Source organism: Tauraco erythrolophus, chromosome Z (genome assembly GCF_009769465.1).
Source record: "Tauraco erythrolophus isolate bTauEry1 chromosome Z, bTauEry1.pri, whole genome shotgun sequence".
NCBI classification, from domain to species: Eukaryota; Metazoa; Chordata; class Aves; order Musophagiformes; family Musophagidae; genus Tauraco; species Tauraco erythrolophus.
Window position 1 is genome coordinate 92,362,665 of NC_141496.1, and position 17,327 is coordinate 92,379,991.

The 17,327-nt window shown below is 41.2% G+C and overlaps 1 protein-coding gene across 1 annotated transcript; it reads right to left on the reverse strand.

Annotated features, from left to right (window-relative positions):
• Positions 1–261: 261 nt before the first annotated feature.
• Positions 262–7,548, reverse strand: LOC104371784 (programmed cell death 1 ligand 2). The gene is made up of 6 exons (XM_086629804.1): positions 7,494–7,548; positions 5,823–6,185; positions 4,174–4,458; positions 3,480–3,620; positions 2,672–2,713; positions 262–344 (listed from the first exon to the last, which is right to left on the reverse strand). The coding sequence occupies exons 1-6, from the start codon at positions 7,546–7,548 to the stop codon at positions 262–264; spliced, it is 969 nt and encodes a 322-aa protein (XP_086485930.1).
• Between the last annotated feature and the right edge of the window lie 9,779 nt (positions 7,549–17,327).

Here is a 17,327-nt window from a genome sequence, read left to right on the forward strand (position 1 = left end):
CGACAGTAAGTCCAAAAGTAAAGTGTATCACAAGGCACTCAGATAACCCCTTCACAATGGTAAACCACATTTCATGACAGCATAATTCTCAGTAACTTCAAGATATAGCATCTGAAGAGGCATAGCTTTCCATTGCTGCAGTGCCAATAAATCCCCATGAGTTCACTGTTCATCCCAAAGCTAAAGTGCTGTAACTTTCCTTTGAAGTCCCCAAAAACAGATACAAAAAGTGCAAATTACGGCATGTGAGATGAGAAGTTTTCACAGACCCGCATTCCCACTGTCTCTCGACGCTGTGACGGTTGACAAGTATAATGCCTCAGTTTGAGAGTTAGAATCATCTCCTTAAAGGAAGAAAATGGAATAGTGTTACTGAAAAATCTGCAATAATTTAATATATTGAATATTAAATAAATATTTAATAAATAGCCTGTTTTTAATAAGTGAGTGGTAAAGAGTGAAAGCTCCATCTTCATTGTGTGCAGGCTTTTTTGGTCCTGGCTGAAGTAACTATGGCTCTTTAAAGCTGCCATCAATTGTAAAGACATCCTGTTGCAATCTTTTCAGAGGGAAGAATTCTCTCTTATCTGTGGTCCAAATTCTGTGTTTTCTATTACGTCAAAGCTATCACTGACTATCAGCCATATCAATGAAATAACAAAACTGAAATCTGGTTAGACAGCATCCACAGGAATGCTCGCCAGTAAAATCTGTGCATCTGAATAAAAGTTTGCAGAACTGGGACTTCAGCGATGAGGTCGAATGTCCTACATCTTCTGTGCTGATACAGCTTGAGCTGTAAGTTAAAATGACAACATGAACAATCCTTGTTCCTGTAACTAGGGCCATGTGGGTCATTTCCAAGGCCCTCTGGTAAAGTATCTGTGGCTTTTATGCTTCAACTACCTACTCATCATGGAAAAAAGGTTCTTTCCAGCGTTTCTTAAAAATACATGATGCTGAGAAATATAAAGTTTGTCATATGACTTACTGCATGTTGCACATAGATTTTCGGTCATTAAAATGAAGAAGTAAAACAAAACCACAAAAAGCAGCTCCCTCTCCTTCAATTTCTTCATTTCAGTAAGTGCACAAAGGAGGCTACAGAGTGAAAAAATTCTACAACAGTAATACAAAAAGCCACGGGAAGCCGCGCTGTGCTCGGACAACCCGGGCTGGAATCACGCCCAGGCACGCACCAGCGCTGTTCTCCCTCAAGCTTGCCTTGAGCTTTTTCCCATTTGCATGTGCCATAACTCCACTGAAGTTTCACGCCATCATGTGAAAAACAAGAAAGGGCCTTTGACTGCAGCAGCTGCTGATTTCTGAAAGGTGAAAGTGTTTTTCTGAGAGTGTCATTTTGACTGTAATATTTACCAGTGGCAGTGGGTTGGACAGCTATCGGTGAGATGCAAACACCACAATCGGAGGCGATAAGAAAATCAGTGAAATCGTGCTCTTTCCGTCCAGTCCCTAGTTTTCATTTCACCTACAGAAGTTATTTTTCAGTCTGATGACTTCTTGATCTGTTTTTTTTTTGGCAATGAGCAACACGGGTGGCTTCTCAAGTAAATCCTGTCCTCAGAAAAGCCCAACGCTGCCTATGTGTCCAGAAACAGGAAGAATTTTCTTACATTGAGGCTGGTGAGGCACTGGAACAGGTTGCCCAGAGAAGTTGTGACTGTGCCCTCCCTGGAATTGTTCAAGGCCAGGTTGGATGGGGCTTTGGGCAACCTGGTGTAGTGGAGGGTGTCCCTGCCCATGGCAGGGGGGCTGGTTGGAACTAGATGATCTTTAAGCTCCTTTCCAACTCAAACTGTTCCATGATTCTGTGATCTGCATCACAGTTTTGCTCCAGTTTTGCTCCTTGGGGGAGAATCATTTGTATTCCTGGAGCACATTAGGCACCCTTTGCTTGGACACCAAGGGATTATAGCTGAACCCAATGCCACCGTGCCTAACACTGGCCACAGCCTCTCTCCTGACAATGCATTAACCCATCACACTTCTATTTATAGGTAACAAAACTGATTTATGTAAGTAGGTGTTTTAAGAGCTTTCCTGTCATATTGCTTTATAGTTTTCTATAGTGGTTTATTTTTTTTTCAATTCAGTTCTACTACAGGACAGTTATTTGCATCCTGATACTTTTTTAGGCATTACCTTTTCTCTGCAATTTAGAAATTCCTGGATATCTAGGAAGGTCACATACTCATAAGGTGAGAAGTGGCTCAGTGGATGATCCAATATTCCAGATAAAGGAGGTATCATTTTATTTGTTGTTAAAACCTTTTTGAGCCAAAAGTATAACAGACTATTACCACAGAAATCTTGATGCCTTCCAAAACAACCAGCTTGCTGTGTGAATCCCACTCAGCTGAGGCTATGGAACTGTGGTTAGGACACAGAGGTGTAAAGTGAGCCAGGTGTGCAAGCTCTCTGCATCTCAGTGAAAGGAAACAAACTTTTATAGAATTTCACATCACCTGTGAGAAAGTCATTACGTTAGATACTGCATTTTTAGAAAAGTGAAGAAAAGGTGGATTTAGATTCAAAACTAGCCTCTATTTTGATGTAATGTTATTTAAGCTGCCATCTATAGATTTACAAAAATTTTAGCTGTAAGCAAGAAAAAGCTGTAAGCATCAGTATAGAAAACCCTATGACTTACTGGTCTCATCTTCCATGTTAGGGTTCAGTTTTCTTTTCCTATCTGTTAAAATAAATGTATACAAATTTAGTTTAAGCATTCCTAGATTGGAAAGAAACAATACAGTTCATCAAACTTTTAGATTAAACTGAGCTTTAAGCACATTTAAGTTTATTATTGCCTCGTACCCAATACATAAACTTCTCTACGCTTCTTTCCTTTTACAAATTTCGAACCAAATTCTGAAGTCCTTAATAGCAAGACTTTCGTTTCGTAGCAATTAATACCTTTGTCTGAGTTTACTGGGGTCTATTCGTATGCAAGAAAAGACTAGAATAACAGCCTATTTGCTTTATTAGTTTTCCACTATTGCACTTGCAAACAAGGAAAGAAACACTGTTTGTAATTGTCCAGTACAGCGTACCATTTTAGTTATACAGCCTCAATGGAGAGGAGAAATAAAAGTTCTGTGCCATATGCTGTAGCTACAATGTCTTTGTAGGCATGAAGGAAAACAGCATTCAGATTTTGTTTTTACAGCGCCCCCCCTTACCCCAGCCAAAGTTTTTTCATGTTCTTTTCAGACTAGTAGCTGATGAGGTAAAAAAAATTATCTACCTATACACCTTGTCTCATGTAAGTAACACAGTGAGAAAAATAAAACTCAACCCAAATGATCTAAGATCCCGTTTTAGAACAAAGTGCATCTAGAAACAAGACGTGACCAAAGTCACACAAGCATGTGTAGAGTTATTAAAATTTCCAAAATGTCGTTCACAGGAAAAATAAGTAACGAGCTAAAAGATCCACTAGCTGAAATAAAATGTACCTTTTTGGGGTTGTCTATTCTTGAATGATTTTCTCTTTTGAAAGATTATTAATGCAGAGGTAAGGATAACTACCATCACACATGTGGGGATGATAAATAAGATCAGGGATTTTTGTCCAGTATACTGTGTACTCATTAAAGCTGTCAAAAACATGAAAAGAAAGTAAATATATAACATGAAACAGGCATCGTTTATGAAGTTATCAGTTCTGATTCTGCAAAGTCTTGCTCTGACTGAAAAAAGATTCTTAAAATTTACCAACATAGTGTTTTACACTCATTTTATGAATACTTTATTCTGCAATATTACTATAAGAAGCTTTACAAAAAAATGAGTCAAATCACTCATTTGTATGGCATTTGAGAGAGCACTACTGCAATTTAGCTGTATCCCATTTGAAGAACAATTAGTTAAGAGTCTAAATCAGGGAAGACACCCATGCAGGTTAAAGAATTTCCTTTGTACTGGCAGCCAAATAATAGGAGCTACCCTAAAATTAAACTTTACAGAAAAACGACAGGCTGGCTTGTTGGAGTGCAACCTAGCTGAGGCTTCAAAGGCATAAGTAATACTGGCTTGTTTCTTTTCCAGAGCATCAATATTAGACTTTTTTCTAGAAATGAATTCCAGAGACGGGTCATAGGACGTGATGTATACACTCTCTGTCTTGTACAAGTTCAAGGTGGTACGAACCTGAAGTGGCAATGTGAGCTGAAGTTTCTCCATTCAGTTCTTTATTCCAGAACACACAGCTGTAGTTCTCACTCGTACTTGGTGTGAACGTCAGGATGCTGGTGACATTGTAGAGGCCATCTGTGGTCAGCGTATAGGTGGTAGTTGCAGATCCGCTGAGATTGAAGTTCTTCTCATTTCGCCAGAAAACCTCTGCGAGAGGAAAGCCTTCTGACTGGCACACAAAACCAAACTTATCTTCACCTGGTTTTCTCATTACTTGAGTGTTTATCCTCTTGTAGGATGCTGTATAAGAAGAAGTTGAGTGAAATTACTTTACGCAACGATAGTCATTTCCCACTTCACTTTCTCTCCTTCCCTTTACTGCCATATTTTGCCTATGGTTGTATCTGAGATGTGCTTATTTGAAGTGATGAAGGATGTTTTGTAGAACAATCCAATATTGGTTATTCAATCCTTCTCACACCTACATTGACAAAACTTACTCTGCTGCTTTACGTGAGGCAGCAGTTGATGCTGAATTTATAATTTATCAATACAGGGGAAACAACTGAAGTCTCGTGGGACTCTGTTTTCACTTTTCGAATATGCCACTTCAAGAAAAAGGCTGGATTTAATGTTTGTTTTACCATCGGTTATAAACAAGTGTGGTATTTTAATCGTATTAGAACAAAACGAACTCGGAATTTCTGTGAGGACAGCTCAGGGGAACCAATGTGGGTCTTAAAAATGGCTGTATCCATTTTTGCATTTGGCAGAGCTCATTTTTTAAATGCCTGGGTGGAAGATGAATGCTTCCTTCTATCACAGGGACGTACTGCAGTTAGTGGGAACGCCAGAGGCCTTTCGATGGACTGGTCTCTCCTGCTGTCCGGTAGCGTACACCTCTATTACTAATGTCCATTTGGCTTTGAAGATTATATCTTTGACTTTGAAAATCACGTCCTTGCTCTGGGAACCACAGTCACTCAGGGAATTCCCAGCCACTTGAGTAGCTGCAGCGGGGCTCCTAAGTAAATTAAAGCACTTTTGGGAACAGCCAGAGGTGGCCCAAGAGGGCAGGGGGTCAAATGAGAGGCGAAGGGGTGGGGGCACTGGAGAGGAGGGTGTGGGAAGAAGGAGGAGGGATGAAGGATGGAGGGAAGCAGTCGCTCTCCCTCTCTGGCACAGGCTGCTCCTAGAGAAGCTCAGCTGGCTATTGAACCAAAGACTCACCAGGACTAAGACAACTGCTTCAGTTCACCTGGGCGCTGAGCACTGGGTCTTGGTGAGAGAATTAGAATCATAGAATCATAGAATCATAGAATCGCTAGGGCTGGAAGGGACCTTCAAAGGCCATCTAGTCCAACCCCCCTGCAAGGAACAGGGATATCTCCAACTAGATCAGGTTGCTCAGGGCCTCGTCCAACCTGGCCTTGAACGTCTCCAGGGATGGAGCATCCACCACCTCTCTGGGCAACCTGTTCCAGTGTTCTACAACTCTCATGGTAAAAATTTTTTTCCTAATATCCAACCTGAATCTACCTCCCTCTATTTTAAAACCATAAATTAGTAACAAATTCCTCCAAATTAATAAAATTCTACAAGCCCGTAGAATTTAGTGGAGACAAGTCAATGAATGTACTCTTACATTCCATTCAGCCACTAACCTTTTACTTCCAAAGTGATGTACTTGTAGTCCACACCCTGGTAGTCAATAAGGCAAAGGTAGGACCCCGCGTCGGTGATCTTCACGTTGGTGATCTGAAGGATAGCTCGTCCCAATCTCAGTTCATCGTGCAGAAGTGCTGCTCTTCCTACGTAATCATGATGCTGGGATGGCGGGAATGCCTTCCCACTGCGGAGTGTGTACACCTCTCTTGATTTCGACTGGCCCTGCCTTTTTTGCTCCCAAACAACAGTCAGGAGCCCTAGGTTTAACGAGCCATTCACAGGGAATCTGCATTCCATGGTCACGTTTCTCCCATACTCCACAACGTATAGCTGTTGAGGAACTTCAACTGTAAATAAAGCTATAGTAGGGAAAGAAAATAGTTTCATTTGTGGTATTAAAGCATGTTCTGGCTTTCTTTAAACTTGGCCAAAAAGGTGGTGGGTAGTCAGGCATATCGTTACTGGTTTGACTAAAAGTTTTAAGCACTTTTGTCCCTATTCACACTAACATTTTTACCATGTCAGTAGAATTTGTAGCAAATCATCTGTATTCTGTGGTGATTACACTGTCTGAAAGACAAGGGCAAAACAAGCGAGGTTTCTTTTTCAGATTTTAGAAATAACTTAAGGCTGAGTCAGTGATTACACAGGGAGCACTTCTATGAAACTATGATTGCATCTTGCATGTCCTAGGGTTCTAGTAAAAGCAGCAGTTAATTGTGGAAATAGAAAATCTAATTTCATTATTCTTTACAACGAGAAAATCTGGTGCAGCTCCCGTGAAACAAATAGGCTTGCACTGTGGAAGCACACATGGAAGAACTGCTATGTCAAAATTAGTCTCCCACAAGCCTGGGACCATGTGAGTACCATTTGATCCCACGCATCTTCTCAGATATGCAGAACAGTATTACAGAAAGTATATCAAAATAACCTTCTTAGCCATTCACCAAATCTGAAATTCATATTGTTATGAATATTTTACCATTTTAAAGTGCCTTGATAAAGGAGATACATCATTCAATATACCTTGTTACTACTTTCTGCATTGGATGTACCACATATGGGTAGATTTAATTCAGAAGCACTTGGGGATATTTAGTGACATTCAAAAGAGAAGTTCATGCCACTGTTTATGCATTACTTTTATTTCATGTGTTTGTGAAATACTCTCAGGGAAAGCTTCAATTCCTCTTAGCAATGTTTGTTTATACACTTCAGTACAACTGTAATGAGGGAAACAATAACATGAAAGAGTGCCAAGCCCCTTCTGGGATTTAGCCACGCTGCTCCTGCTGCAGGCAGGGACAGGGGAATACACGTGGTTTTACTTCACACTGCCTCAGCTTGAAGTTTTTTTAATTTGCAGCTGGCTTAGGGCGCTTTGGTCATCCTCCCTCTCGCAGCCATGCCTGCTAATGCTGATGCCCCAGCTGCCAACACACCATGCTTTAAAGAAGGCTGCTTGAGGACAGTGGTGGACATCTGTTCCGTGCTCGATGAGGGCACAGTGCCCTCTGTAAGGCGTTGCAGAGCCGAGGCTCCAGGCATGGCTGTCTGTCCGTGCAGGGGTCCCTGAGGTGCCGGGGGAGCCGGTGTGCCGAGGGCGCAGCGGCGTTCGCTGCGTTGTTGCTGCTGCTGGAATTGAAAGGCAGTTTCTCTCTCACCTGACATCACACAAAGCTGCTTTTCCAGCAACAGCATTGCGAGGATCTGGAACATTTTCTCAGAGGGATCTGAAACCAAAGCAGGGTGCATCAGAACTTTTAACAACTACTCCTCCTTCTGAGGTGGATTAGCGCCACGCGAGCCTTCAAAGCCCATCGCCGCTAAAAATCAGCAAGAATAAAAACAAATACCAAACCATCACTAGAGAAGAGGAAAATGCTGATTAAAACAGGCCATGCACACACATGGAATATGAACCACCGACCTGTGGCAATGAAGGGAAAGAGCACGTTTCTACAGCTTGACCGGCGAGGATTTCAGGATCGGCAGCTTGCAGGCAGGCTTAAATAGTCTGACAGCGCAGTGCTTTTATAACTTCACATTGAAACTCTATCCATGATTAATAAAAATCAATTGCAGTTGGCTTCTCACATGCAGAAGAACTTCGTGAACATGCACAGGCAGACTTTTTTAACTGCCTGCACTAACACCTGTCTAGTTTACAAGATCGCTAACCGTGGTTTTGTTTCCACTCTGCTTTCCATACTTTCTGAGGATACTTGTCCAAGTTCTTTAACCTCAAAAATCAACAGATATCTGGAACTCAGTGGGAGGTACTGGAAATCTTGGGGTGGGTAAATTAAAGTTTGCTTCAGAGTGGGTTAGATTTTAAGACTTAGTGCTGCTAATTCTTTCATTTTGCATGTGGCAGTACCTGACATGTACAAAACATCTCGTGTTACTGACAGTGAATCAACAGCCTTAAGATAACGCAAAATGAGAAAGTCCAGTTTTAGAGTATCTTCCTGTTCCAGTAACAAGCAAACTACTGTTTGTACTTTTGTTTACAGATCTACACAAAAAGGAAAAACCAAAAACAACAAACCAAAACGAAACCAGAGACATTTATAACAAAACTGATGAGATAATAGATAAGAAGGAAGAATTACTTTGAATAAAGGGTGCTAACATATATTATAATCTGGAAAATTAGTGAAGGAGATACAGAAATAAGCATAAGGAAGTAAAGAAGAGAAGGAGCAATTTTAGACTTCCCCAGAGCTAGACTTACTGAAGAGGGTTTTTAATTTTACTTCCCCATTCATTTATGGCTCAGCTTGAAATGTTCTGGCTCTGGTTTTCTTGACCTCTCAGTACCTCAGAAAGCCAGGCTCAAGTTTTATCAAGGTTAGCAGCCAAAATTAGAGGACTTTTCGTGGAAATTGAGACTTCAATCTTTTGATGTCACGCTAAAGGTGATATGTATGTTACCATAAATGTGCATATGCTGACTACAGTGAGCAGACTTATTACATGTAAATGAAAGATAATTACCTTTATCAGAGGGCTGGCTGAGATGCCACAACTTAATGTGTGATGAATTGTAATTATTTTACCTGTATGAGAAAGGACATATAAACAGTATCAGCATCAGTTTCTCCATTTCTTGGGTGCAGAAACAAAGATCCTGTACTACCCTTGCAGCCAGGTTAAATTTCACCCATTATGTAGCTACCACAATGTTTCACAGTTAATAGTATAGAGAAATTTGCTATCCTCAATCTACTGCTATGCTCATCTCTCCAAACAGCCTACCTAGAAGAAGGTGAACACAGAGGGAAGAACCGAACAAAGAACGGAACAGTATTTCACATCAGTGTTTAGATCCCTTGATTGGCCTCATCTGGGACGTTCGAGGTGGTCTGCTCTCTTTTTATAGCTCAGCGTACGTTAAGAACACAGAGCATATATCTTGCATAATGCAGGGGATGAGACTTTTTAAACTATATATATTACTGAGAGTAAAATGATAGCACAAAAATAAGGAGATACATAATCAAAGCCCCAGCAGATATCAATCATAATTATTAAATAAGAGTAAATCTTGCCTAACCAGATGGATCAGTGTAAGAATAACATGAGAGACACCATAAACAAATAGAAGAACCCATACAGGGAAATATTTTCACTTGTGATACTGAAAGCAGAGTCATGGAATGCATGTAGGGCTCAGCAAGGATCTGTATTAGAAGAATCAAGGAACTATCAGCAGAGATATTGAAGCCATCCTTCTTTATTTCCGTGATCTTATCAGTGGATACCAACCTGTCATGCAACCTCACTGCAATCTACTCACTCAACCTAATCATGTGGCTCTGCCAGGCATCCTGATACATTTTAATAAAGAAGGTCTGCACCATCATTTGGAAGGTGATTTCTTCTGAGCTTGCACTACCAACCATTCATGCTGTTACGGAGTAGCCCTCATTTTCTCCCTGTCTTTTGTAGAACATATACCGTGCCCTGGGAGCCCCTGTACACAACAATCCTAGCAAGTTTGTGCACAGCACTGTCTGGTTTTTTCTCCCTTAAGCAAAAGGCCACTTCTAAAGTGTGTTCATCATCTGTCTGTTACATCCTGACAGGGGTATAACAAAGGAACACTTCACCGTCAAAGTCAGCACGTAGCAGTTCTGGCGGCGCAGTCAGGACCAGAATACAACGACGTTGCATGACATTTCAACAGCAATTCGGGTCCTGCCAGTAGATGAATTTCCCAGACAAACAGACAGAAGAAAAAGCAAGTTTTCACACAGTGCTGTGTGATTGTGAAAATGAAGCTGAATAAACCTTTGAGGGTTGAGGTGAGAAAAATGATAGCATTAGACATCTGAAAACCATCGTGGCTTTTTATGAGTTGCAATAGTTCCAATGAGGATGTAGGACCCAAGACTAAAAATTTGAGTGGGAACAATGAAAACGAAGGCATGACAATGTGAACGGAAAAAGAGAGGAACATAATCCTCTATTTTTATATAGCACTCTTATTTTACTGAAAGTAAAGCTGGAATCCACACTTGACTCTCTTTGGCCCAAAAGGAACATATTCTGGTAAGTTTTCTTAGTGAATGCTGAGCGAAATCCAGAGGGTAATGATAACAAATCGCTAAAATTCCACAAAAGGTCAAAAATGACACTGTGTATAGTTTTCCTCCTTTTGATTCTATTGATCATGTCTTTGACTTTAGTCCTGGCCCCAGCTCACATACCCACAGGGATTGTAACACTCATCTCCAAAAAAAAAGTAATTTTTGGCCAATGGAATGCACCAGTTCACATAAAACCTCAAGTGGTTGCCCAAAATTCTCCTGGTAAGGAGTGAGAAAGATGTTTCTTGTTCCCTCAGGAAGGAGGGACTTGGCATTCCAATTTCAAACTGCACAAGCTGTATGCTCTATGCCACAATATTGTTTTCAACATGTTATTCAATTTTTAACATAAGGTATAGACTTCATTCAGTTCTGCAGGCAGAAGTTAGTTGTTTGTCCTGACAGAGCTGTGTGTTATAAGGACGTTCTCAGGAGGTAACAGTGGTGGTGAAAGGGCAACATCAAACCCTGCCACATGCTTAAATCGTGGAGCTCTTGAGCGAAAGCTAGGATATTTCTTTTAAGTAGCTGTGCTTTGTTTAGGTCTCTTTGGCATGTGCCTATTGTTATGCCTACTAGATCTTATTTTCAGGGAGCACTCGTGAACCACAGCGAGTTGACGAGGGAGGTTGGCACCAGCGTGGTCAGAAGTGTTAGGACTGATTTGACCTCAGTTAGTGACAGCTCCCACAGTGCTGACAATATTGAAGAGTTCGCAAGAAGCTTTGTAAGCAAAGGAATATGGAAATGAGAATATTTTGCAGCCACTGCTTAGTAATAAAGATTTAAACCCACGTCTGAATAATGTGAACTGTGAATTCAATTCTATTCCTTTCATCTGTGTATCTGAAATATCATAGTGCTTTTCTTAGATAAAAGGAACATCTTATTATAAGACCTTAGTACAAGACCCTCTGGCACCACCTTTGGTTAAAGGCCTCACTATGGTTGTCCCTGCGCGTGGCAGGGGGTTTGACTAGATGAACTTTAAAGGTCCATTCCGACCCAAACCATTCTACGATTCTGTGGATGCTGCCAACAGAAGAATAACAAAGGATCCTGTGCAGGATGAATCTTCTTTATGCTGTTGATCAGAGGCACAGTCACCGATTCAGGGACCTTACAGTCCAACAAATCGTGCATAACCCTTTCCTGGAAACATCATTTCGGCTATTAAAATTTTTGTATTCCAGCCAATGGACAATTAGGAACAGTAAACACATTGAACATTTACATAGTGACCCTCGGCAGCAGTAAGCAAGGAGAGTTTTGTAGACCAAGAGTATATCTTCCACAAGAATAAAGAATAGTCAGAACTGTTTGAAAATCTAAACAAGCTTCCAAGCACACTGGCTTTAAAGCAGAAGTCAAGCATACATAGAAGTTCACCACAATCGCTCAGACTTCAATCTGAAGGGCTAAAGGACGAAGCAAAGGGTACCTGGTCCTGGTCATTTAAAGTTAAGTAGGAATTGCAGACAGACCTTTGTACTGTATTTCCCTGCAGACCAAGTTAGCACACTGACAGAACTTATGACGTGATCGTGCCAGTTTTTGCAGGTATAACACAGGTGTTCTTACAAAGTTCTAGGAAGAAAGGGGGGACGTTGCCCTCCACAGCTGTGAGCTGGGAGGACGTTAACATCACCAGGCTGTGCCCACCTCCACACCAAGTCAAGAGCACTTTAGCACTTTTGGGTGTTGCAGGTGACCTGAAAGGCTAGTGAGAAATCCTGACCTGATGGACTGTACATGTGAAACAACGATCTTGTTATTGATTTGTTCATTCCTACATTTAACATTTTTGCTCTGCCACTGACGCACTCTGTAACATTACAGAGATCAGCTCAGATCATTCTTTCTCTATTCCCTCTCCTTCTACAGCCTTTGTATTTTCGTGCTGCAAATGTAGTGCCTGCACTAAGCACAACACAATGCCCAGAAAGACAAACTCATCTGAATACCAGAAGCAATCAAGCTGTTCTAACATAGCATTCTACTCGGCTTCTTTTGGCTGAAAGAAAGCATAAGAGCAATAGCAGGCAAACGTGACTCCCTCTCATGCCTAACCTACTTTGTTTTGATGCAATTCAGATCTTCCTGCATGAAACTGAGTTTTACACTTATTTTGTTGGAAAACAGACTATCTTCTCTTACACATATGTAAACTGCAAAAGACTGAGGGGTCCCAGTCACTGTGTGCTTTCTTTGCCTTTCTCTGTAACAGAAACTCCTTTGTCTTCTGTGCATCTTGCTATTTCAAAATCTTCCTTCCAGCACTCTCACGTGTGCAAAAGACACAACCTTTTCAACCTCCTCATGAAATGACTAAATTTATTTTCCTTTCAGGGAAGGATCCAGCTTAAAAAAAAAAAAAAAAAAAAAAAAAAAGCAGCATTAGATCCTCATACAAACTACATCTGTTCTGTACCTCACCATCATAAAGAAGGTGCTTTGTTTCAATTCCAGGAATTTCATAGAAAACCGAGCAATGCATAGTGACATTTGTTCCAAGTCCGTTTCTCAGGCCTGTCTCAGTATGTCTTGTGGACATAGTCTTCTGCCCTCGTTCTCTCCAACCCACCTCGCCCACACACCCTCTCCCCCGCGGTTCCTTCTCTGCTGTTGCCCCCTTGTTGGAGTCCCTTGTTGCCCACCTCGCTATGCAGTCGACCCGCTGTTGGGTCCATTGCTTCACATCTGATGTTCACATCACCTGTGACAGCCTATTTGCATAATTTCAGCCTTCTCTCCGTCTCACTTCGGCTTTCAGGTGAAGAGACACCATTTCTCACTTCCTTGTTTGCTCACCCTTGCTGTGAATTTTCACTTTCCCTGCGGTGTTTAACTGTCACCTGTTGTGCCCTTTTCACTGTCGCTTTTTTTGTTCAACATCAAATATAATAATTCTAACGCAACCTTGAATAAGTATTTTTTGCCATAGATGTTAGGATAAGATTGGGTTGAAATTTTGTTACAGAAAATGTCATTAACTACATTTAAAAAGTAGCTGTGTATTCTACATGAGAACACATGCCTTTCAGGTCTTAGCAGCAGCACTGAACAATACAGGCTAACGCTTTGGCATGATACACTGCAAATTTTCTTTCATATCTCCAGTTTCTACAGAAAGAAAGACTTTTCAGAGAAGCACAAGATATTCTCATCTTCCTAGGCTGTGCTCCTCCTAGGAATGCAGAAGGTGAAAGTCCCCAGACTTGCTGTACAATCAAAACAACATACCATCTGTGGTTGGAAATGTAATAACCACCAGAAAAAAAAGTAAGCAGGAACACATAGATACAAATATATACAGATTTCTTTCTCCTTACAACTCTTCCCTGAAACTCAGGAAGAAATATTTACAACAGCAACAGCCCCATGCGTACGCTGCAAAGGCTTTTCTGCGTAGCACCACTCTTCTGACTTTGCCTGTGACAGAAGATTGAGTTGCAAGAGAGGTTCAGCTTTTAAAACTCTTTATTCCTCAGGGTTTGAAGTTATATGGACCTGTGTTTTAGGATCTGGGACTTATCCAATCTCTGGTTCAGAATCAGAGTCCACTCCTTACAAACCATTTGAAACTAAACTTAATTTAAGTGAATCTTAAGAATATAGGGAAAAAAATCTGCAATCAGTCAGAAATACAGTGAACACAGATTTGCATTTTAGCAGCGTTATACTTACATCCGATCTTTAGGTAGTCATTAGCAGAACCAGGTTTATGTAAGGGCTAAGGTTTTCCAAGTTTTACAAAGCAGCTCTATCCCATTTGCACGATAGCAGCAACCATCCAACTCACACGATCCGTTTAAAACACGCACCGAGAGCACAGCTTGTAGGCTGATCTTATTCAGCCTTTATGACACAAAACAACTGACTGTGTTAAAAGGAAACCACCAAGTTTCTTAGGAATTTGTGAGCAGTTCCAGTTTCAGTCTGATGTTTCATGCTGAACATACTGAGTTCAGTGCTCTGCGTTGCTGAGAACGTGCATCCAAACAAGTTTTTTCAAAGCATTCTGTAAAATTTATATGCTCAAATTCTGCTTTTAAACACACTTATAATTTTTTGCTGTATTTATACCCATTTAGAGCAGCATACAGCCTTGGCACCTGAACCTGCATTTACTTGGACTGTTTTGCATTCATGAAACTATCAAGTTACATGTTCTTAATTTTCATCAGATTAATTTTACAACAGTTCCTCGAGAGATTACCTAACATTTGCAAACACATTTCCTGTTCATTTTAATCTATATCCACATTATATTTAAAAAAAAAATAATAAACAGTCACAATGAGGGTAGTCATTAGCTGTTGCCCAGCAAGTTGTGAATCTCCATCCTTGCAAATACACTAAATTTGGCAGGACAAAACCTGGGCAATTGGGTTTAAGTTGGCCCTGCTCTGAGTGGAAGGTTAGACGAGGTGGCTACCGGAGCTCCTTTCCAACACAAACTATTTTATTGTATTAAACGACTTTATCAACAGATGTCTCTGCACATTTTACTGTTCCTGGGTATTATTTGCTTCCATACTGCTGTTCATCACTGTATCTTCTACTTTGTGACCGCATGAGTGGGAGACATAAAAGAGGATACAGTGGCGTCTTTTCAGGTTCCTCATGCATTGGTGCTACAGGTGGGACACACATACTGTTTTGTCTTCAGTTAGCTCCTCTTCACTCGGCAGAATCGAGCTCTAGGTCCACACAAACAATGCCTGTGACTTTAGTCTCGTGAATCCTGGCTGGTTTGTGACGATATATGACAAGTGCCTGCCTCATAGTTCTGGTCTGACTCAGACCATGAAGGCATGTCTCCTGCTGCCTAGTGCAGAGCAATCCATCTCAATTAAATCACTGTTACCTTTTCTTTGTCTCAGTAAACTTATCCTGCGTAGCTCTATCACATGAAGTAATCCCTGAATAGCCTGACCTTTTTCCAGAAAAACTCCAATGATCTCTTTAGCTGCCGTCAGAAGCCAGTGGTTTGGATGACTGGACACTTGAAGGAGAGAGAAAAGTTTATAGGGCCAGAATTGAGCTTGATCTGTGATTAACAATTAAAATTGAGTTTGCCTGCTGTCCTTACACTTTCAGTAAAAGCAAAGGGGAAAAGATGGCAGCAAACAGATCTGTGCTCTTTTTGTAAGAATGTAAGAGTGGGGGAATTGAATCTTCCTAAGACTTCTTCCCAACTGATGCTTGTGCCTACTGTTTCTCTTAACTCCACCTTCACCTTCCACTGCCACCAACTCTCAAAAGCCTTGCTTGCTTTGTGGCCTTCCACACTAAGACAAATAGCCTTTTTAGGGAGAACTATTTGTGCAAACACACTTTGCAACTAATAACACTTTTAAAAGGATTTATTAACAGTAAAACAAAGAAAAAGGCAGAAAAACATGAATGATGTGCAAGTCATGCAGAGCCCATAAGCATTTTGAGATGGGCTCAAAGGAGGGTTATCTCCTGCCCATCTCCTGATGGGCAGGAGATAACCCTCTGCCAGAGACATTGTAAAACATAGATGTCTCAGCTGGAGTCACGGTGATTCCCTGCAAATGCCTTTGCAGAATACCAGTGTCCTACCAAGGAAGACTCTCTACCTGCATAAAGTCCTCAGGGAAGCTTTGTTTTGTTGATTGCTATGTTTCTTCTCTTCTGATTAGCCCTTTACTTGCCTACTCCATCCACAACTTTCTCACCTGTTTCTTTAGGAATCTCCACCTCCCCTGTATCTAGGTGTCTAGTTTCCCTGCAGGTGTTGAGAGATCTGGAAGTAAAACGAAAGTGTTGCTTGTTCTTTTCCCACCTGACAGAAAAGGTACCACAAAGTTACTTCAGTCACCATCACCATTTTTTACTCATTCTGAGCCAGCTCTGCTTACAATTGGTTTTCTTCAAGTGTTCGTGTTTTGGGACAGGGAGACAGAAAACTCAGTGCAATTGCTCAAGAAACAGTGACTTGCCTTGGGCATCTCATGAGCCCAGCAGCACCTGGCAGGGACTTCGCTGAGGCAACCACCTGTCTGGGACCAGAGAAAGATGGAGAGGGAGACAGGGAAAAGGTGCTGCAAAACCAGGAGTTCCACTGTTCACATATCTGCCATTTTGCTGTTTAGCCCATGCTTGGATGGTACACCATTGGTACACGTCACTCAAGGACATTAAAGTTACCTTTTTGGCCAAAAAGGAAAAGGGACACATATCCTGCACGCTGCTCCTTGAAAAGCCCTGCAGGTCAATAGCAATGATTCTTTTTTTCTTATTATTACTTTTTCTTTAATGTAATTCTTATTAGTAATAGCATTCATATTCTACAAAATTAAATGCCCCATCACGAACGGGACAAGAGACTGGTTCAAAATTACATTTTTCAAGTGAATGAGTCCTGAACTCAAATGCTAATAACTCAATTTATATTTTGCACACGAACCAGGCTTTTCTGAGCACTTTTGGGCACCTGACAATGCCTGGCCATTAGGAAACAAAATGCATCTTACTGAAGCTAAGCCTGCTGTAGCTTCCTGCTAGATTTCATTTTCATAGATTCATAGATTCATAGATTCATAGATTTCTAGGTTGGAAAAGACCTTAGAGATCATCGAGTCCAACCATCCCTAATCCCCATTAAACCATATCCTCAAGTAGCTCATCCACCCTATTCTTAAACACATCCAGGGATGGGGACTCAACCACCTCCCTGGGCAGCTTATTCCAGTGGCTGACAACCCTTTCAGAGAAGAAATACTTCCTAACATCCAACCTGAATCTGCCCTGACTAAGCTTATGCCCATTTCCTCTTGTTCTATCTCCCATCACTAATGTAAAGAGCCCTTCCCCCACCTCCCCACCATCCCTTCTCAAGTATTTATAGGCCGTAATCAGGTCTCCCCTCAG